Here is a 23,090-nt window from a genome sequence, read left to right as displayed (position 1 = left end):
CCTGTGTGTGGAGCCCAGACTAAGTCAGCTCACTCAGCCTGTGTCAGTCAGAATTCACTGCTCCTATGTATAAACTCTAGAGGGAACCAGCTGATTCCGTGTGCTGCAGCCACAGGCTTGGATCCAAGTATCTGGATCCACCAGGAGGAGCATGCAACTTCAGACGCACTGACATACATGCAGAGGCAATTCCAGAAGCAAGGGAACTGCAGAGCTAAAAGAATCCAAGCTGGATATGCTCTGGCATTCAGAAGGGACGGGTACATAGATGAATCCCATTTTATAAACAGTCTCCCAAAATTTTACACACACACACACATTCCTAGCATAGAATGCTTGAACAAAAGCACAGGACAGCCAGTAGAGTAACATTTCCTTCTTAATGGCAAGAAACCTATTTACACATTCAAGTAATTTTTTGAAGAGCTAAATCTTTCCATACCTAATACCAAAATAACCAATCTCTTAGTGCTCAGTGTCTCCTACATAAATGGGAGGTGTTCAAAAAACATACAGAACCAATACATAACAGCTTATAACACAACTTTTATTAGAAAAGTTATACATAACAGCATCAACTATTTTCAAGAATATTAACCTTGAAAAGCAACAAAAACAGACTAAAAATGTGTAACAAGAAACGAATGACCTTTTCTATAATTAAACATTCAAGTTATCTACAATGTCTCTTTTTACAAAGGGGAAAATTATGGGTTTACAGGCACATCATGTTGCAAATAAAGCTGCAGTAACTTTATACAATTAACTTTTTCAAGGATTATTAAAACATGGTCATTATGTAGTCTCAGAGTTTTTTAAACATTCACATAATTTTACAGTTGAGTATACACTGAAATTTCAGAGTCCCAAAATTATTTCACAAAAGTGCCAACATTAAAACCAGAGCCTTCAGTGTGAATAATTTTGCCCTAAAAAAAGTTAAGACAGGTCTCCATAATCAACATATTCACATAATTTCTGGTGCTACCTGGTCTAACAGTAAAGCTTCGTTCTTTAGAAATAAAATCAAACCGGATTTCTTTCACAAAACTGATAAAACGTTTTGAACATAGGAGTGTACATTATCAGAAAAAAATGACACTAAAACCATAAATATATCCAAAGAGCCATTAATACACTACACAATTAAGTGGAACTGTGCCCATCTGTACTCTATATTCAAAATTTGTTACCCTTTTGGTACAAGTGGTATCTGAATTTAGCAATTTTCCTTATTCTTACTGTCAGATGCCTGCTTAATAAAAAAATCAGGTATTTTACAATCTAGAAGTCTGTTTTAAAAAGTCTGGAGTTATATACAGCTCTAACAAACCTAAAGCATTATGATTTCTTAAATGGTTAAATGAAATTACTAGTTTTCATTTGTCACTTATTAACAGTAATTAGCCATTATCAGTAGTGGACCATAACAGGGTGATAAGCGTAAAGGAATGTTTCGTCTAAAATGCTTCACATGTTCTGTCCTTTCATGTATCATGTAGAGGAAGTGCTTTCCACAGACACTCGTTTCCCCTTAGCATCAAGGGCTACAAAAATCTGACTGCAAAAATGCAGTGACACAGCAAGCTGACATATCAGGCACTACCTTTCATATTGGCAGCTTTAAGAGACCCACGGTATGCACAAAGATCTAGAGAAGGGAGAAAAAACTACTGCTACGAGAAGCAGACCGAACATTTCTGATGAGTTTGGCAATGTTTATAATCGGACAAAAGGTTGGCCATTCAGATTTACTTGTACAGGTTAAAAATATCTCTATTGAATCAACTAGTCAAATTATTGTAAGACATTTTCATTGATACTCAACATCACATGCACCAATATTGCACACACCTGCTCTGAGCTGCTAAAACAATCTTTATCTGGGTGCTTGAGACGACTGGTTTCTGTAGCTGGAACTCAAGTCACCCAACCCAGCCAGCAGTTTCACTAAAAATTTGAGTGGTAAAGTTAAAATACAAACCCCAAAATAACCCCAAGAGAAAACCAAGGACTTTATACAGACAGTAAAATCTAAATTTTCTGTAATGGTCTTGTGGGCCCTACAGACAGGGCAATACACGCACACACTGGTGAGACGAGCACTAGCTCTGCTCTAGGGAACCATTCAGATAATGTGAAACCTGGGACCAGGGGTGGCAATGATGTCACTGTAGGGCTCCTCCTGTGTCAGCTCTATAGCTTGCTGCTTTTTCAGTACCAGGAAACTGTAGAACTTTGCAGCTGCTTGTTTTCTATTCGTATTTCTGCACAGCTCAAGCAAACTGATAGACTCTGCTCCAGTCTTGGCAAGAGCTCTCTGAAAAATACAACATGGATACCACAAGTTAAATAGAGAACTACACAGAAACAACGGTGTCTCTTGGCAAGATTCTGCTTGTTGTCAACCCCAGGACACTGAGCGATTCAGAAGGATGGGAACATTACAACATGTACATGAAAATTTCTTTATGAATCTTAGCTAAATGAAACCTAGTAGGCTTCCCAGAGATATGTGAAAAATCATTCTTGCATCACTGAAAGTATTCCAGAAACACCATTGTATAGCATAAGATTTTATTTCTGCAGCAATAGTTAACCAGTCTTTTTTTTACTATAGAATTTTTTTTCTCAATGGGATTAAAATAAAAAAACCCCCAAGTTTTATTCCTCAAAATAAATGTAATTCCAAAAATAATGAAGTAAAATTTCAAGAGCTATTGTTCTTTGAAATATACATAAATTTCCCAAGGTGAAAGCCTGTTTATTTCTAGAACTCCTATGTCTTAAATTACATACCGAAAGTCACTTAGATTTTCTCAAAGTCTTGGCAAGAATATATATTAAAAAAAAATCATGATAATACATCTTTTTGCTGGCCAGGACAGCAACTGAAATGTTCAATTTGAAGCAGAACTGTCTGCCCTGGAATGTCAACCAGATGAAAAGATACTTGGCTGGCCAAACCAAATCACTTTATATTAATCAGATCTTAACTCCAAATCCCATTGCAGATTTAATGTTTCAGCCATTCAGCGTGATGCTCTTTTGGGTACATGGAAGAAAGAATTGAAAAAAGCTAGTTACGGCCAAAGAGAATTCTAAGCTCTCTTCAGAAACTATGATAAAACATTCAGAGAGGAAAATATTACACAACACTACCAACTCAACATTTGTATACTTTAGAAGTTGTTTTTAAGCTATTTTTCATTTTAATCAGTTGTACTGATTTGGTCTGGGACAGAGTTAATTTTCTTCCCAACAGCTCATATGGTGCTATGTTTTGCATCAAGTAGGCCGGAAGTGCACAAGAAGCTGGGAGGGAACACAGCCAGGACAGCAGACCCTAACTGGCTAAAAGGATAATCCATGCCATATGGCATCATGCTCTGCATTTACAGCTGGGCAAGAGAAGAGGGGGGGTATGACCGTTTGGGATGTGGCGTTCAGTGACAGACAAATCTCACAAGCTGCCAAAACGTTTAAGGGAATAAAGGAGCTACAAACCAGGCTGAAAGGCAAAGGTATTCCAAGAATATGTGGAGGACAACCATAGAGACCGATAACCAAAGGAACAGTTTGCACTTCAGTTCAGGGTGAACACTGTGGTGATCAGCTATCATATCAGAAAAAGCCGCTTTAGTTCCAGCAAGCAAGAATCCATCCTACAGACAGATATATGTCTCTGCAGAGTGAAGCCACATGCTAGAAATCAGCCAAAGTCACATTTCCAGTTTTTAAGAGAATCAGCTTCTCATGCCATGTAAATTTTCAAACTAGCCTAGCCAGTAAGTAAACATCCTGTACAATTCCTAGACCCTTATGGGGGTTTGCCTCAAGACACATAGAACGAAGTCAGAGGTGCTATGATTTAATTAAAAACACAGTCAATTATTTTAAAACTTAAATTTTTGGGAATCTTAGTTGCACACCAAGCGTGAACTTCAAGGTTGAAAAATATTTAAGTGAAAAAATTTAATTCAAATGTTCACTGAACAATAAGTGACAATTATAAAAGTATAGATTCAATTTTAATACAATTATTTGATATAGATTTAATCAACAACATGCATTCTTCCCCCTCTACAGTAACTGGTATTTTGTAACATTGTCTGCAAAGAAAGCTCTTTCTTGACCTTTTAACTCAGCTCAAAAGCATCAGTGGACACACTCAAAAGCTACTTCGAGAGAAAGCAAATGACCATGTGTACCTGAAGGCCATGGAGCATTTGTTGAGTCCTCTTGTTCCATCTCCTTTCTTCTTGATCCTGATCACCCCCTGTGCCGTCTTCTTCCTGGAAGGCACCAATGAATTTTGTTCTGTTTGTTACCATAGGATATTAAATACTATAGCTAAGAGACAACTTAAGTTATCCCATCTGAGAACATGGCTGGTTGTCTTGCAAAAAGCTACTTTCCTGAAGTAGCACATTTAAAGCTATTTAAAATGAACCACACTATTACATTCAGAAGTTCTTATCTAAGGCATCGTAAACATCCAGAGTGGTTTAATCCAGCCATGGGTGAGGACAGGAGAACACTAATTCAAAACAGAATGTGTATGTAATTTATAAAATTAAATAATATAAATACTATTAAATGGTCACAAAATAATTTAAGAATTACATTTCCAAGGGCTATTGATAAGGACAGATGAGTTATTTCTTATGCTGTTTACTGAATCCACAGTCAAACATTCATCCACTTCTGGGAAACACACAGATTCTACAGAGTTCTTACTTCTTCCTCCTCCTCCTCCTCTTTCTCCTTTTCCTTCTCCTTCTCTTTTTCTGGCAGAAGTTCTAGCTCTGGTATTAGCTGGCAGATGTTCTGGGGCTCCTCTGGAGGCATTTCTACAGGTGGTATTTCCAGCTGTTGTGATGGTGGATGCTTTAAGAGCACACAGTAGTTAAACAAAAAGTACCATTTAGTCAGTTTTACAATAGAATGATGTTGCCACAGACGAGTTTAATAAATTCCAAGGATCTAAAATTAGCCATTTGTCAGAATTTTTCATTTTTGAAAAACAAAAGCAATTTTGTTTTGCTGCCCATATGTATTTTCAATCCTTTAGATTCTAATCAAACCAGAAATGATGACACCACTGTAAAGTAAAAAGGCTTTCCAGTAACCTCACTTATGCCACCATCCAAACTACTGATCTCATTCCTTGGATCGGCACACGCAAATTTAAAATCTCACATCACCAGATGCAATGCTACATGAACACACTTTAACTCACTGGCACTAGTCATCTTCAAAATATCAAAACGCTGTTCTCATCAGTACAAACATGAAGGAATTAAAACATTGGTACCTGCAAAGTTTCTGAAAACGTATGAATTACTTTGGTGCTAAAGTACATTCTCAGAAAATATTTATATCAAGAGGAAGATACAGAAAAGCAATTTAATGGGATTTATGTAGACCACTTTAATAAAATTAATATATGGTGTGTGTCCCCTGTGCTTGTCAGTAAAGTTACCCCAACACCTGAAACTGTTTCTACACATACCCTAAAATGGCTGAGCAACTTCTGATGCAGTCACACAGCAGGTATCACCACAGGCTGCACATGCTGCTAGAGGCTGACCTGGCCTCTAAGATGTCCACAGAATTCCCAACACACCAACACCCCCAATTACACTGACTTAGCACAGCTGATGCTGATTTCACCCCATGACACGGCCAAGAGGAGCAGCAGCTGCCACCCTGCTTAACAAGATCATGTAACATCTAACAGTCCCTTTCTACAGGGAACAACCTGTTAGCCAAGGAATGTGAACAGTGAGGTTAAAAAATGCACAAATACGAGACACAGCATAAACCAGGACTGTTCTCACCACACAAGCATTCACAAAAATACTTTTCATTTTACCTATTTCCCTCCTCTCTCCTTCAGAAACAGTTTCCTTTCACACTGCATCACAGATAAGGTCCAAGTCTACTCACAACTCAACTAGGAAATCTCTCCAAAGCTTTTCTTTGAATCCTTAAGCCTGGAACACCAGGGCTGTCGCAAAAGACGTTTATGCAGCTAACACAATCCTTGCTTCATGGAAGCTGTTGACACTTGCCAAGCAGAACTTCATAAGCAATACACTAAACTTCTTGAGGGCTTTTACTGGAGGAAATAGTATAATTTCTTTATCCTACCAGCATTTTAAATATTTCAGTAAGCTTTTCACCGAACAAAGGCATCAGAATGACTACCCAGAGACAAATACTCTGATACTACCACAGTGAATCTCAAAGGACCATCAAAAGCTAGGGCCTCAAATCTGTCATTTCCTACTCAAAGACTCTGACCACTTCTCATTCCCCATAAAATCATAGTAAAAGCTTACTCACAGGTAACACTGGCTCTGGTTCTACCTGCTGCAGCTTGCGTTTAACACCGGTCTGAGCTGGTGGAGGCGGCATAACCGATTCATCCAGATTGGTTCTGCTGCCTTCCATCATCGACTCTTGTAAACGGCTTGGTTCTTCCAGAATAGGTTCATCTACATTCCACAACAAATACTCATTTAGATACTTGAGAATGTTACTAGAAACTGTATCAAAATCCAACCTGCTATTAGAATTGAGCACTCTCAACAGCCTGCACTTTTAATCGACTGGTTCAAACAATTCCCAAACATCCCCTATTTCTAGGAAAAAAAGTTATTTTATGTCACAGGTTGTACATCAAGCTAAACAAACTAAACAACCAAAGCTCACTGCTTCATACATAATCTTTGATGACTCAATACAGAACACAGATAAAAGAGAACAAAAAATGCTCCAAGGGAAAACAGAGCATCTTTGACAAGATACAAACCAATGACATCTCGTTGCTGCTGCTGCTGTTGCTGCTCCTCTCTGGGAACCTCTGGGTTTTCAAAGTCTTTGAGGAACTCATCAAGATTGTCAGCTTCTCCACCTTTCCTCCTCTTTCTCAGGTCTTCTGGTACCAGAGGTGTAAGACAGCGAGTAAAGAGCTACAGAGGAAAGGTTACATTATTCACTATTGCAGTTCTCAGAGTCCTTTTATTTCATTTTGGATCAAGTAATTATGGGCTTTCTTTCTCAGTTTTTAAGCTCCTCTCCAACAGTACTATCTTCTAAAAAATAATTTATTTTTGTAATTAGTAACAGCAACATTTAAAATATTTACCTTAGTTCTTTTAATATGCTTTTTCTTCCAATCAGGAATACAGCCATCACTATATCAATATTTATATGCTGATGTTTACTATACATGAGGCACAATCCTGAATATAGTCCAGTTAAAAATGAACAAAAACATTACCTTCAATAGCCTATTATTCCATAAAGGCTGTGCAGGCAGAGAGAAAAGCTTTTCAACTCCACCAGTTTCTTTCCACATCATCAATTTCTTGGTAGGAGGTGCCAAATCCAAAGTAGTAACAATATCAGAGTAGTCACTTAATTGGGCTCGAATAGTCTTGCTGTCCAGTTCTTTCACACTGTCCACAATTAGCTTTCTCTTCCTCTTTGCTTTGGTTTCCTTGACTGTTGAGATTTTTAGCAAGCAATGAAGGTTAGCTCAAACAGGTACCACGCTGTAAAAGAATCCTGCAAGGTCTCTATAGGTCTCACCTGCCCACGTATAAAGCTGCCTTAAGAATCTTAAGCAACACTAGCTTTGGGAGGATTAAAACCTATGTGCAATATAAAACATCAAATACTATGAATGCTGTCCCATAACCTACAAATTCTTCTGTGAATTTCAATTTACACCTCAGTGTCCTCAACTGCACGTGCCTCTCTCCCATGGCTTGCTTGTTAGGCTGGTGCAAACACTGATCACCAAGTTGAACAGAGGATGGAGCACGTCTCTTATGAGGAAAGGCTGAGATTTGGTTTTGTTCAGCCTGGAGAAAAGGGAGCTTTGGGGTGACCTAACTGTGGCCTTTCAGTACCTGAAGGGAGTTCTACAAGGAAGATGGAGACTTTTTACAAAGACAGGGTAAGGGGGATGGCTGCCAACTGACAGAGAGTAGGTTCAGACTAGATACTAAAAAGAAATTCTCTACAGTTAGTGTGGCGAGACACTGGAACAGGTTGCTCACACAAGTTGTGGATGTCCCATCCCTGTCAAAGTTCAAGGCCAAGCTGGATGGAGCTCTGAGCACCCTGGTGTAGTGGAAGGTGTTCCTGCTCATAGCAAGAGAGCTGGAACTATATCTTCATGATCCCTTCAGTCCCAGCCATTCTATGACTCTAATGACAGATTTAAAATACCACACCCACCTTTTCCCCTAAGCCCTTCCTGAACTTTGGTAGAGTTAATGTGGGAGGTTGTTTTAACTGTAACTTCTGACCCTGTTCTAGGATAACTTACTGTGCTCAAAGCCTGGTACTGGGCAGCAGACCCAGGCTCTGGCAAATGCTGTCTTTGCTGGTCCCAGCTGATGAGCTGGTCCCCTGCTGACAGCCTGCCACGAGAGGGCAGTGCCACGGCTCTGCCACTTGCCAAGCAGGGAATCAGGGCCTGGAGCTGAGTGTTTTATAAAAGCATAGGAGAAGGTACTTTCTTTCCAGATACTAGTTTTTTAATGAAGTGGGAGGTCAGTATATAATGAGCCAAATATAGTATTAGTTAAAATAAACAAGTTTCTTGTACTTAAGAAGAAGGAAAAACCCTGCTTAACAGAAATTCAAATACAAAGGTGCACCTCCTGAAATCAGCAATTCATTAAAGCTACAAATCACTAGAACAACGCTCATTCTCAGTGTAAAAAGTCACTCCTGCCCTTTAAACACAGCGTATCAAGAACTGTGCTGCACTACAGATACCTCATTAAAGACATGCTGAGCACCACTCCAACTCAGTGCATTTCAACTAGCATGTTTACCTAAAGCTACAGCATCATGCTGTTACATGCACTGACTGCAGAAAATACAAACTAGTATTCTCTGACACCATCCATGTAAGCTACATCTCTGGAAAGTACTGTAGGCCTACTGCTAGAATAAAAGGAATTCAGCACTTGATCCATGGTTTCTCTCCCAAGTGAGAATCAGAGTCAGCAGCAGTGCTAGACATTCATTTCCACTCCATCAAGCTAAGGTGGTCTCTGATGAACTGTGTTAAATACTCCCCAAGAGCTCACTCACCAGTTATGTCAATAGGCTCCAGAGCAAAAGCTTCCTCTTCATTGGGAACAAGCGTTGTCTGGTCAGTCATGGTTGGTAATGGTTCCACCGGATCCACCGAGTCCGGGCTGTCCGGGCCTCCCACTGCCAATTACAACAAGAACCTTGCACTAGGTCAAAACATCAACAGGCTGTGCTGCCCCTGCCATGCCCTCCTCCACACCTTCAGGTGGTTTACCTCATTTCATACTTTTGAGCTTAGTATGCTTTTCAAGAATTAGAATCCAAACTACATGAGTTGAAAGTAATTCTAGATCTGGTCCTAGATCATACTCACTTGATACATTATCATCATCATCCATATCATCGTGGGGAGGCTGCTCTGGCATCATTACTCCACTTTCTGAGAGTGCAGGTGGGTCATCAAAAATGCCACCATCATTGTTACTGAGAAGTTTGTCATCTGAAGCAACCATAAGAAAGCATGTTTTGTATTCACAAATTCATTAAATAATTACAGACAAATTTACAAAGAAGTACAGACAAGTTAATTACAATAGATGAAGATAGTGCAGAAGTTACAAACCAGTACTTTCAATGGCGACATAGAAGAAAGTAGCAGTGCTCTTTCAAGGGACATTTCAGCCCTAATTCTGAGCTTATAGATAACCTTCATTACAATATACTTGCCACACATTTACATCTTACATCTAATTTTTTAGAACTTTGTTTTAAATAGGCCAACACTTAATACGGTGTGAGTCATCTATACTGCTGTAGTACTCACAAACCAGAATTCTACTGTACAAGGCATAACTCTGACAGGGATCTTGGCAACAAAGGAAACAACTTCCCCTCATCTACCCAAGAAATAATTAATTAAGGCAGGAGGTAGGATAGAAGAAAAACAAATTTCTTAAACTTACCCAATATTCCACCATCATTTCCTTCTCCAAAATTATCATCTTTGTATTGGTCTTCATATTCCAGGTGATTAGATTTCTCATTGAGGTGACTGGTGCTCTGTTCAGGTTCCAGTAGGAGATTGGAAGCACTAGTGCTCACCAGCATGTCATCCTCAAATGCGCTACCTTCTCTCATCATCTCACGGTCATCCATCCCAAAGTCACCTGCAAGAACACAATTGCGCTGCTGTAAGTGCTAAAAAACCAAGATGCAAGAGACCTACCTAACTGATCAACAAAGGCCCATATGTAAGACTAAACTCTAATTTAACTTATCCTATTTGCAAGGTTAATGACAAGATGTAAGGAATTGTGCCCAGCAATACCGTACCAAAATATACTGTTTAAACAATTATAAAAATAACGATCTACTTTTCAAAGCATCTTATTGTACTTATTTGAATTTATATTAGCCAGATCCTACTAAACTTTATCTGCACAGAAACCAAACAATTCAATGGAATTCAAAGACTTTTTCCCTTATGCTTTGAGGCTAGGCTTCAAGTACAGGGAATAAGACAATACCCAGTCAACACCATTTCTAGATTATTTCTTCAAAGCAGTTACTGATTTATGGATTACAATACCACACATTGGAATCCAGATATTCATAAAACTGTATTTAAGCTTTTATCCAGATGTTAGAACACTGTCCTTGAAAAGATACCTAAAGTAGCAAACTCGTCACAGGTGACTGATTCAGCTTCAGAAATCTCCCATGGTTTCTGACTGAGAGCATACTTACGAATAAAGCAACATTAAAATACTTCATATTCGCACCACATTCTGAAAATTAGAATTGTCACAGTACTTGGATGATTCAACTGAACATTCATTCAGCTTTTCTTTCTACTTATTCTAGGTAGCTAGAAGTTTGCTAAGCATCAGAGGACAGACTTTCTGGAAAAACTGACATGAACAAACTAAAAATTAAACACAAAACCCCACAGCATGTTTGATCCAATTTGTTTAGTGCTTATTGGGCATTCAACAGTAATTGCAAAACCGTATCTTACAATAACTGAAATTAGCTAGTAACACATAATAATACATGAGATCTTTACCAAAGTCATTATCCTGGAGGATACTGATGTTGCCTACTTCTTCTCTCATTGTAATTTCTTCCACTCTACTCTGGTTCAAACTGAACTGCTGAGCCACATCAATATCACTTAAACAAACAGAAGGCAATTATTAAAAATCTCATTAAAAAACGAACAACAGATAAAGCCTGCTAAATAAACATGACATTATATTGTAAAAGCAATTTTACATTCAAGCAAATTATTGAAAAAAAATAATGGTGAACACTGAATAGAAACTACTGTTTAAAACAGTGAGACCATTAATGGCTCAAACCTATCATCCAAATTGCACTAGCTTCTGGGAAATGTATCAGTAACCTCTCTAACTCCTTGCTGTGTTGGGATTATGAATTTCAAAGGCCAAATTAACAATTAAGAAAAACCTTCCACCTCTTCAAAAGCTATTAATACAGTTTATCAAACACTCTATTTTGCACCACAACCAAGTTAACACCCTTTGTGGTATATTAAGGTACATTCCTTATAAATACACAGAAATTTTATGCAGTATCAAATTACCATAAACTCTAATTTGAATTTAAACTAAATTGAACACTGAGTAACTTGTATTCTAAAAACTCCCTTATGAATAACTCAAATAAAAATACAGTAAAAAACATCAGTTTTTTAAAGATTAGGAACTATTCACGTTGTACACTTGTTACATGTACAAGTAACCCATAAGTATTAAGAACTTTTAAGAATTAATGGCCCACTTCAAAAGGTCAACAGCATTTCCATAAAACTAATCTTGTCTAAGCTAAGGATGTATGTGATGTAGGGTACCTTGCATAGAAGAAAAAGAAAGTTATAATAGGTATTTGAGTTTTTCAAAAGCTTCTGTAAGGACAGCTTTAATTTCAGTTAAAGTCAATGTTACTATGAACTTAAAATCAACAAAAAGTTGACTGCACACTTCTTTATCAAAAGACCTAATAATAGAAGTTACCTACAGACTTTTTTTTTACATTCAGCAATGAGTTAGCTGTTTAAAATTATATTCTCCTCAACTAAAATCAATTATCATTTTCATGGAATGAAAAAAACCCCAAGCTTACTCTAGATCAGGAAGTGGTTGGTCAAAATCATGAAACTCCTCAGGTAAGGTAATTGCATTGTAAGCAGCCTCTCTGTTTTCCTCAGGCAAATCAACAACTCCTGCAAAGAACACCCAGACATGAGTTGCCATTCCTTACAAGGACAGCATTTTTCACTGTGCCATTAGCATTTCCTCTCTGCATGAGCTTACTGTCTTTAAATCTGTTGAACTGAACTGATGCTGAGACACCCACAAAGAAACCTTAGATAATGTTAGTAAGTGAAATTCAAAACATATATCCTCAAGTCTTTGCAGTGTCTGTATAATCCCGGAAGCCTGAAATCAATCAGTAATGTTGGTGTGGCACTATGCAGAGCTGTGCAGCCAACACAGGCATCGTATGTTTCACAACACTGCAGGTATCTGCTCCCAAATAATTTATTGTGATACATGGTATGAGCTCCAGGGTTCTACATTACAGGAGCAGCACAGTGACTACTTTGCTGCTGGTCCTTTATTCAGTTCCATCAGCTCCAGAGGTCCTGGAACAGTACTGACTGCACTTGGGGCTCATTAACTCCTCGGCTTCTGCACATAAAAGAGCTGTATTACCAAAACCACACATATACCTTTTCTCACCCTCCAGAGATGCTTACTCTTATTCAGCAGGCGTTCTCAGAGCATGACTATCAGATTGGGCATCACAAAACCCGTGCCAGTAGTTGGTCCCTCTCTTTTGTTCAAAGTCTTAAAAGGTCAGGGCGCTTGAAAGTGCATGGGAAATGCAGGTTCAATTCCTTCCCTAACTTGCAGAAGATCTGAGCTCTATGTTCTGCCTTCTGACCCACACATACAACACAAGCAATTTTAAGGTACAGATACTTCAAGAACACTCTGCTCACTGTGCTCCCCTCTGCAATGAATAATCAAAGAACCACTGTCCACAGAGACCAACAACAAGCATGAGTATGTAGCTTACTCATCATGGTACTTGACTAAGAATACAGAAACCTAGTCCATCCTTTCAGGGCAATATTTCTCCTTGTCTCCTGCTTAAAATGAAACATGTAAATGATTCTCAGAACAGAAAAGACTCAATGGCTAAGGCATAAAGCTGAAAAACTGAAAATAAAGACCAGTGCCTTAGCTTCTGTTGGGCCAGCATGCCACTTTTTGTAAATCTTGATTTTAAGGTGCTTCACCTTTGACATGCACTCTGTTAGGAGAGGGAAAATTGGGAAAATAGATTGCCTTGTGATATTAAAACAAATTTATGTTCTTATCACCCAGGAAAGTTAAACATAGTAGTAAACAAAAAATTAGCAACAGTCAACAAATTGCCACTGAAAGCTATATAAAATTCAGTACTTGAATTCAATGCCTCAATCACAATCTATAGATCAGGAAATGAAGATAAAGGCATGACATACCCTAACTTTTCTCAAGTTACTGCTGCACTGGCTTTCAAGAGTTGCCTTTTTAAAAACCAAAAAGTCTTCCTCAAGTTCAGCTTTTAAATCTATTGCCCTCACTAACTTAAAAAAGGTAGAATACGATTTAGCAGCTGTGATCATCCAGCAGCATCACTGCCACAGCTACGCTTCAGCTGACAGGAAAGTTCCCCAGGCTAAAACTAAAGAAAACTATTTTTAAAGCCATGAAGGAATGAAAGCTGAACAATTAATTGACTGCTGGATGGAAAAGTAATTTCAGATATTAATATGGCACCCCATCTTCATTGAAGACATTTAAGTAAGCAACTACAGAGGGGGAAATTATGTTGCAAACATACAAAAGGAAAACTCTCTTTGATGCACACATTACAGTTCACATTCTTTTCAGAACCTAAAATGTGAAAGTGGTAAAAAACCAGCTAACTTTCATATTTCTTTTGTAACTCATAGCAAAAGAATCCTCATCCTTGATGGAAACCAGTCCCCTTCTGTGCATCTATTCAGTAGGGAACTGGCCTTTTTCAGACAGAAGGTAAAAACCATGCAGTGTATTTCCATTTAACATCATACACTAGCAACAGCCAACATCTTAAGTGGGATTTTACTGAATCAGCATCAATAGAAGTTTTTTGCTCAGAATTAAGTTAAAAGATGTTTTTCAGCAGTCAACTCAGTCACCCAGCCAGCTGCAATAATTACTTCTCCTATAAGCTACATCTTTATGTAATTATACAAACAAAAGAAGGCAGAATTGTATGCCTTCTTACTAAATACATTTATCAATGTAACTATTCACAGAGCACTTAGATGAAGACAGATACCTGGACGAAAAGCCATCTTAATCTTAATGAAAGCCTCATTACAGTCTGCAAGAAGATATTTTGCTTTCCTGTGGTAGATTCTAACAACGCCTAGTAAAAGATGTCCTGAGGTTCGAAGTGCCATCTTCACCTAAAAACACATTGCACAGTCAGTAAATTAAATGTATCCTCACTTTTCCCTTAAATGACACCTCCGTCATCTTTACATGAATTTTCTCAACAAAATCAAATATCCGAAACAAGTAAAAGAAATCAACAGAAATCTGAAGAAACTAAGAAAGCAAAGTCTACAGTTCAAGACGATACTATTACACTATTTATGGATGACCTGGTAAATATCGCTAAATTAATGGCAGCTCACTCCAGGAATTCTCAAACACTGCTCTGCCTAGTTAAAAAACAAGTGACAAAGCCTATTTTTACCACATTTTCTCTTCTACCACCTTTGCTACTTCAATTGTGGAAAAACTGAAAAGTACAAAAAGTTGGACAGCCATAATAGCAATTTGGTTAAGTAAAATCTGGGTAGAAACTGTTAGCTACCTCTCCATCTTCTGTCCTGCAGGTAAAAAGAAAATCAGAGAGAAACAGTGGAAGATGTGGAGTGCCCACAAACAAGCACTGCCACACTAAAACAGTTTAAAGTTCCTTTCCTCTTCAATCTCACTGCTTTACTTGGTAATGACGTATCTACTGTGGGAACATAAAACTGAAGGATTCTTCTTTAAGTATTGTAGGCTGAAAGAGCATGAAATTTGTTATGAATGGTACATGGTATAATTACCTCACAGAAAGAGTAAGCCATACAGGATTTAACATCAACCTGTAAGAACTTGAACTTTTTATCTCCCCCAATGTCTTTTTAATATTTCAGCTAATGAACTGTTAAACAAAGTTAAATATATTAAAAAGTGTGTATTCGTTTCGCCTTTCTCTAAAAGAATCCTCCAGCTCACTAGTGAGTCCGTGAACATCATCTTCTTTCTAAATCGCTCCAAAAGTGATAATGAAGCAAATCACTATTCCACAAGAGTAAATATCTCTGTGATTGTACAATACACTTTTTGCTTACACTAAGCAGTTCTTCTAAAATCTAGAGTAGCATTACAAAACCTCTTAACATTTGTATCAACCAAAATAAAAGATATAAATAAGTTTTCTTTTGTTTTCAAGTAGTTGCTTTTTTTATAAGACATGGACATCTGTTAAGTGACAGAAGTCACAACTATACCATCAGTCTTAAGATGAAAAATTTCATTGTCATGAGTAGTAGGGGGGGAAGAAAAAGAAACACAAAAAACCATATAGATAATTAAAATTACCTCCCATTTCACAATAGAGTATTTTACAGCTAAACAGATCCTTCCACCCTTTAAAACAGAAACATTAAGAACATATTTGCCATTATTACCACCTGTACACTCAAGTTATTTTCACTACAAGGTAACAAGACATTAATGTAAAATAGATACCTTTGGGGAAATGATGCTCTCCACACTGCTCTCCAGATTACATTCAAAAACATGGGCTTTGGTCAGCTTCTTATCCCAGTGGGCCGCCAGCCAGATTTTGGCCAGCGGCCCACGTTTGCTCAGGACAAAGTGGGCATAGAACATGGTCCCAGATGTCTAAAACAAAGTGCAAACCTGTGAAGAGAAAGGCAAATATTTCTTTCCACATCTTTTATTTTATGAGGAACATCCTTGAAAACACCCCCCTTATCCTCAGAAAAACTGCATATTTGATTTTCAACCACTGAGGTAAGACTGTTTAATATGCTTAAGAAGCAAACACTTACAAATGATGTCCATGTAATAGCATATATATTTACAAAAGAATTAAAAAGCAGAAATAACACCCACTAACAGTCCCATACACAAGTTAGAAATGTTTACTATCCCTCAAGAAAAAATAATCTTGAATGTTTTTACCATTAGGGTAATGATACCTAACTCTCCTAATGCAAAAGGAGCACGTCTCAGTTTTCACGCCACAGTAGTTTTCTGTGACATCCATTTCTTTCTACTTTTAATTCAGTAGCTACTATTCTACTATACCAGAATATATTGAATACTGTTCCAGCGAAAGATTTACCTTTTTAAAATATACAGCCCTAAATCTTTTTAGACTTCACTATAACTTCCTAAACAAGAAGCAGCATCATGTCTTCATTTCTGAACGGGCTGTCCTCCATTTCATTTTTTTTAATCAAGTGTTGATAGAAGTGGTGAGAAAACTGACTGCATTATTCCAAACTTCCTTAAGATTCCATTTTACTTCTTCACCAGGGGAAGAAAAAAGAAAAAAGAAAAAGAAAAGAAAAGAAAAAAAGAAAAGAAAAAAAAAAAAAGACACTTATCTATTTATCTAGTAACTACTTTGTTAGGGCTGATAAGATGCCAACACATCAAACCACAGGGAATCAGAATAGCATGATGTCTTACAATCTAAATATGCCAGTTCCATGCATGAGGTAAGCATATGATTCAGTTAACTACAAGGGGTGGAAGAAAAGTTTGCTTTAAAAAAGTAGAAGAATCTCCACAAAGAGTTGTTCCAGTAGTTTCTATAACCCAGGAAAATGAATCAAAAGAGAAGAACAGGAAAGGCACAAGTGCACTTCAGTTTTTACCTCCTCTATGTAGAAACACTGCCAGAGGAAGCACAGCAAGTCACAATTGTTACTGCTAGGAATTTAAGTACAGGGGCAAGAGAAGCTCTGATGTTACTGATTGAGTGGAAATAAAGCCAACCTCTAGATATCTGGATAACAAATGAAAAAAATTTACATCGCAAAGTCCAAGAATTTTTTTTTTTTCCCATTTTGAGAGTTGCATAACAGAACTGATTATCAAACTACTCTCTTAATGACAGATTGGCCACCAATTTCATCCATAATCAAAACAGTGGAGAGGATTTAAAGGAAATAAGGACCACATTCAGCTTAAACTCAAATTAATTCAGTACAGAGAATTAAAACTACTCTTAGGAGTGGAGTTAATAGCTTTTAGTAATAATGAAGCTGCAAACTGGCAAAAACTTAAAATGCCATTTTTATTTGTTGAGACTGTGTGAGGGCTAAGGACAGCACTGCACAAAGATAGACATTAGCAAGTTTCTTCAGGAAGGATAATGAAATACATTTTGGATAAACATTATCTGAAGGAAGGTATTCTACTTTTTTCTCCCCCAGGACTTTTTGAAAGACATCACACAGTCTTAAGGCCAGCAGACAATTCAATCCTTGCATATTTTTAAAGGCCTCAGTATTTTGTATATGCAGAGATGTAACTTTGCAGCACAGTGTTTTGATATCTTGAGCTGCTACCAGAACTATGCAACAGTGAGCCTGAAATTACCCCTGAACATGAGGAGTAGGGGAAAACACAGAGTAAACAAAACCACGTGTATTAGTCCATTAAAAGTATTCAACAACAGTTGCAAAAGAATGTACTTTGATTAGTGAAGTTTAGTGGAGTATGGCACAGTTATTAAAACAGATAACATGGGTTTCGCAAAACTTCAAACATACAGTTAACTGAAAATATACTTAAAGTTTCCTGTTACATGTGAAACTCACTATTTGGACAACTTGGACAAAAACAATTTATCTATCACTTTAAATCTGTTACTCTTCATCCATCACTGAAGCCTTACCATACTGAAATACATGAAGGGAAACAGTGACAATCAGACTATACATAAAGTGTGCTTCAATCTTCTTAACAAATAATGATTCTATTATGTAAAGCATTAATTTCTTGTCACAGGAGTCCCTGTCATTTCCAAATTCCAGCAGATGCTCTGCATGGCAGTAACAGGCTTACAGAAACTGTACAAAGCCCACCTCTGCAGTTCAGCTGTTTTGCACCTCGGCTCTTCAAAGCAGGCCCCAAAGGCTGCTCCTGCTTTCTCAAGATTGTCTTCTTTCTTTTCAGATACTCCCTTTTCTGCATTTCAGACTTTTTGTCTGATCTTTAATTCATAGCACAGTATGTTGATGCAGTGCCATAAAAGAAGAAATAGATTTTCTGGCATAATTGGAGACTGGGATGAATGTTAAAGGAACCAGGAGCTTCTAGAAGTGGCAGAGTGCTCAGGCAGACACATGGAATATGTCATTGGCTCAAAAAGCAACTAAGAATCTACAAAAGAAAAAGGGTAGCTGATGGCTCTTTAAAGCTTGTAAGGTAAAATGTAACTGTCAGTTTTGAAATTGACTGGATATGAAACAGGGCCATAAAACTTGCTAAGAACTTAGGCATTTTTCTGTCTTGCTTGCATTCCTCTAAGGCAAAAAAAAGAATATGTACTCCCAGAAAGCCAAGTATGACCAAATCCTGATCTTGCCAAATCAACCTCTTAAAATACCTGAAACTTTCTTGTCATTAACTTTGAATTTGCTTCAATGTGCCACAATCGGCCTCACGTTTTCTCTGCCTAACTTGGTCAACAATTGCACAATTTAAAAAATATTTTTCTTCCTATAGAAGTGTAAAAAATGCCCTACTTCTATATAAAAAATAAGTGAAATGTAAAGCAGAACTAATATAATACTGGTTATACACGGGGTCTGATCCAGAATGTGACTGTTTCATTCTCTCATCTGAGAGAGAATCTGGTAATTGCCCCTTCCAAAGTAGCACTAAGAAAATTTGGTACATGGTAACTATAAGCTTCATCTTAACCCTCAACTCACATATATTTCGTCTTAAAATCCTTCTTCAGGTTAGAATGGCTAACTAGCCAACCTCTGAAGAGCACACTCGCATAGCTAGTCCAATCCCTCAAGGCTTGCAGAAAGGTGCTTAATGAACTAAGAGCTGACAATAGCCAACATTCACCATTATTTTGATTTGACTCTAGTTCATTCTAGCTCATTAAACCCACTTATCAGTTGCTCTCCCGAGGTTAGGTTATGTACACACCAGTCCACAACTAAAGTTCAGTCTTCTATTACTGTCACCTACTTTTATTCCTTGTAAAGCTAGTCCAAAACCACAGTCATACACAGATGAGCAGACAAATTCCACACTACAGTTTAAGAAATTTGTTTGTCCTAATGCTATCCTCCAATTTCTCTTCTCTGCTGGTTTCCCCCCCTCCTATGCTGTTTCTGCTTTGCTAAGCCCAGGCAGCCCTGGGTGCTCTGGGGAAGTGTCAGATCACCCTGTGCCCCTGCATCAGTCTGAGCTGGCCCTACCAGACTTCAGAAGTTCAGAAGAACTACCCTGACCTTGCAACTGTACTTTGAATTCTTCAACTTTACTCTCCAGTCCTTCTTACATGACTACACTTCCCACATGCGGGCACTCGCTAACACTGCCTCCCTGGCAGGTTTTGGTACCACACTGAACACCGGGTGCCACTGAAAAAAAATTCGTCATGAACTCTATTAACATCACCTTACAGCTCCATGCCTCCTTTCACCACTATCTTATCTATCTCCTTCCTGCAAGCACTTTTATAATTGTCTGGTTAATCCACATTTATCTGAACTTTAATATATTTCTTTGTGGCACCTGCAGCTTTACTGAAGTTCAGCGTCAAGTCATTTTAATTTCTTATGTCCACAAAAATCAATTATTGAAAAAGATGAAATTGAACTAGTTCAACTTGACATACCCTTGATAAATAGATACAGCATTTTCCTTTTGTTTCCAGGTCTTGTTTTTTGCACTGACAATTTTTCAGAAATTCTATGGCTGACGTTGCACTACCAGGTTTATTGATTACTCAAACCACACCACTCCGTTAAAAGAACTCCATTCACTGTTCTCCAATTACAATATACTACACACCTACATAATCAGATAGAACCAGCACCCCACTAAGGTTACTAATTCAAAAGGCAGATCACTCACAAGTACCCTAGAGTGCTGGAGATTACTGAAACCTATGAACACTGTTGTCCTCCTCCCTCAATTCCATATTCATACCTAACCCTCAGCAAGTATCCTGCCCTTGCCCCTACATTTAGAATGCTCAACCAGTAGGAAAGAAATCTTATTTTAAAGCCCTGTCTCCATTATCCCAATCTATTTTGTGCAATTCCAGATCCAAGTCAAACTAATAAATCTGCAGAAATCATGTACTAACACACTCTTTAAAGGTATGCAAGTTGAACAGAATTCCTTATGTTACTCCATCCTTTGCAGTTGTTATTTCTCTGCACTGTTCATCCAAAAAGCTCCTATGTAAAAACTTCTTAACATTTTACCTTTAAGAAGTTAAACTGATGCAGTAACTGAAGCAAACACACTAATTTCTGTGGGAACTGCCATGGTATAAGCAAGTCATGATTAATTTGTGTGGTAATTTAAGTTTATTGTAGGTTTCACCAACTTTTTGCTCTTTCTTTTATTACCCTCATCAAAATTACTTCCTCTCTGGTTAAAACTTTAGATGAATGGATTTTGCTTTCCCAAATTTTGTAGTATGTCACATATTCACAAAGGAACCTTCATAAATTAAAACAGAAGCCTAATAATGCTTTGATGTTCCCCGGTTTTAATAATAGGAGTTTCACTAAGTGAGAGATTAAGGAAAGCATGCTCATCGCCCAGTGTGGGCCTAAATGGTAACTTCTCCAAATTTACTGCAGTTTCTTTATGTGCCTGAATCTAAAGAAAAGCCATTTTTAATTAAAGATGCCAGTAAGTCAAAGTGACCCCAAGTTTCCTTTGTCATTGATAAAAACACAAGGTCCTGTTTTATATTTAACAGAAGCGCTTCTAAGCAGGATCAGAGAAATCTTAAAAAACGATAGCAAGATTTCCAACAGTGTCCATAAGAGCAGGATCTTGGTTCTCCAAAAGGCCGGCATTCTTAAAGAGCCCTTTTATTTGCAGCTGAACAGCCAGTGTCCAGAAGGCCGTTCATTGCCACTAGAGAGGCTGGGAGAACATTCAGTACCGTGTCCCATCCATGGCAGAAGGACAATTGCACTTAAAACCAGAAGAATGGCAAATTAAACTTTGTTCCTGTCCCTCTCCTCAGACCGCAGCAGCCCCACTGCCCGTAGAGCGAACCAACAGCCAGGGATCTGTTACACGGCGGCGACCCCGCGGCTCCCCCAGTGCCCAGTGACCCGGCTCCCCCGGGGAATGTCCCTGCGGAGCCGCGCGTGTGGCCGCTCCAGGGGCACAGACCGCGACCCGGCTCCAGCTCCCCGCTCCACCCCGGCCGCGGACCCTCGGGCCTTGCCCGTGCCGCCGCCAGGCCATGCTCAGGGCCCCGCCGCGCCCGGCCTCGCCTCAGATCGCCCCGGACACCCGGCCCCGGTGCAGGGTCCCGGGGCAGCCCTGCCCTTCCCGGGGAGCCCCAGGTGTCGCGGCGCACCAGGCGGGCCCTCCCTGCCGGGAAGGCTCGGCCGAAGAGCCGGCTCCGAGCCCGAGCATGACGGCAGCACCCCGAGAGCCGGGCTGCAGCCGGGCTGCGGCTGGGCCCCGCCGGGCCTCTTCGGGCGGCGGCGACGACCGCGGCGGCCGGAGCCACTCCTTACCCTGCTCCGGGCCCGGGGACCGCTCGCTGCTCCTGCCGAGCCGAGCCGGGCCGAGCCCGAGCCGACGGGCGACGAACCGAACCGAAGCTGAGCCGAAGCCGAGCCGGGCCGAGCCGAGCGGAGCCGAACTGGGGCCGAGCGGGGCCGAGCCGCTCGCTCAAGCAAACAAGATGGCGGCCGCGGTCCTTCCTGCGCGCGAACGCGCCGTTCAAACCGCAGGATGTTTACGGTCAAATTCTGCCCCCACCCCCGGCCCCGCCACTGCGCGTGCGCGCGGGTCTGAGAGGCGGGGCAGAGCCGCGGGGGTGACGAGCGGCCGCTGAGTGACAGCGGCGCGCGGGCCGCGCGGGGGGCGGGGCCTCGGCGGGGCTGCTGCGCGTGCGCGGCTCCCATGGCGAATGGCTGGGCCGTGAGCGCCCCCTGTTCTCGTTCTGCCCGCGCGGTGCTTTGCGTTCTTCGTTAGTTCGGTTTAAAACGTCTGAAACAATCGTTCTCTTCTTTCATCGCCTGCTCCCTGTGAGGTCTTTCTGGTCTCTGCAGCTCCCTCCGAGGCGCTGCATGTGTTTTGTGCTGTGAGGTAGTTTGCTGTCCTGCGGAACAGCTGCGGGCACCAGTCGCTTTCTTTGTTAGCACCAATTTGGTTTCGACTGTATATGGAAAGGTTTTCTTGGTCCTAATCTACTGATTTATGATGGCCACATATGATATAATGGAAAGGGAAGTATGGCTCCAACAGGGCTCTAAACAGAAGGAGTCAATGAGTAGGTAAAAGCAATGGAAAGGGAAAACAAGGACTGCTTTGGGAAACGGATTTTTCTGGTCTCTAGGAAGCCTGATGCTGTGGGTACACGCCATTCTGGATGAGCACCAAAAAGGCTTTGGCCCAAAGAGACGCAAAATTCAAAAAGCCTCATTAAAAAATGCCTCTGAAACAGTACTTCTAGTGCAGTGGGTCATCAGTTTACATAGATAATGTCAGAATACCAAGAAAATCTGCCTACTGAGGGTTTAAGGAGTATTACTGCTCTTTGTGACATTCAGATAATTTATCTTAGAGGATGATAACATCAGCAAATAATATTGCATTGTAAAAAATGCAGGTTCAGTCTCCTGGTTCTCT

At 39.6% G+C, this 23,090-nt stretch overlaps 1 protein-coding gene across 2 annotated transcripts; it reads right to left on the bottom strand.

Moving 5' to 3' along the window:
• Positions 1–526: 526 nt before the first annotated feature.
• On the bottom strand, positions 527–22,180 carry RAD21 (RAD21 cohesin complex component). Of its 2 annotated transcripts, none has more exons than XM_040061497.2 (14): positions 21,971–22,180; positions 15,939–16,112; positions 14,467–14,596; positions 12,211–12,310; positions 11,132–11,238; positions 10,029–10,232; positions 9,440–9,565; positions 9,124–9,246; positions 7,292–7,515; positions 6,821–6,980; positions 6,352–6,503; positions 4,741–4,890; positions 4,212–4,295; positions 527–2,320 (listed from the first exon to the last, which is right to left on the bottom strand). In XM_040061497.2, exons 2-14 carry the CDS (start codon positions 16,080–16,082, stop codon positions 2,129–2,131), a joined length of 1,896 nt encoding a protein of 631 aa, XP_039917431.1. In that variant the 5' UTR covers positions 16,083–16,112; positions 21,971–22,180; the 3' UTR covers positions 527–2,128. The 2 variants fall into 2 exon arrangements, with proteins under 2 accessions (XP_039917431.1, XP_039917441.1); XM_040061507.2 differs by lacking the exon at positions 21,971–22,180 and adding an exon at positions 16,561–16,683.
• Positions 22,181–23,090: the final 910 nt, after the last annotated feature.

Source organism: Hirundo rustica, chromosome 1 (genome assembly GCF_015227805.2).
Source record: "Hirundo rustica isolate bHirRus1 chromosome 1, bHirRus1.pri.v3, whole genome shotgun sequence".
NCBI lineage: Eukaryota > Metazoa > Chordata > Aves > Passeriformes > Hirundinidae > Hirundo > Hirundo rustica.
Note: the sequence above shows the minus strand (reverse complement) of the source record. Positions and strands in the feature narration are given on the sequence as shown.

Bases quoted from the DNA above. Each gene is read 5' to 3' on its own strand.
- RAD21 (XM_040061497.2), bottom strand. From the start codon at position 16,082: ATGTTCTATGCCCACTTTGTCCTGAGCAAACGTGGGCCGCTGGCCAAA. The intron at 6,981-7,291 runs GTAATGTTTTTG...TTTCCTCTGTAG, and splicing joins GGAATAATAGGCTATTGAAG to CTCTTTACTCGCTGTCTTAC. The intron at 4,891-6,351 runs GTGAGTAAGCTT...GTGCTCTTAAAG, and splicing joins AACCAGAGCCAGTGTTACCT to CATCCACCATCACAACAGCT.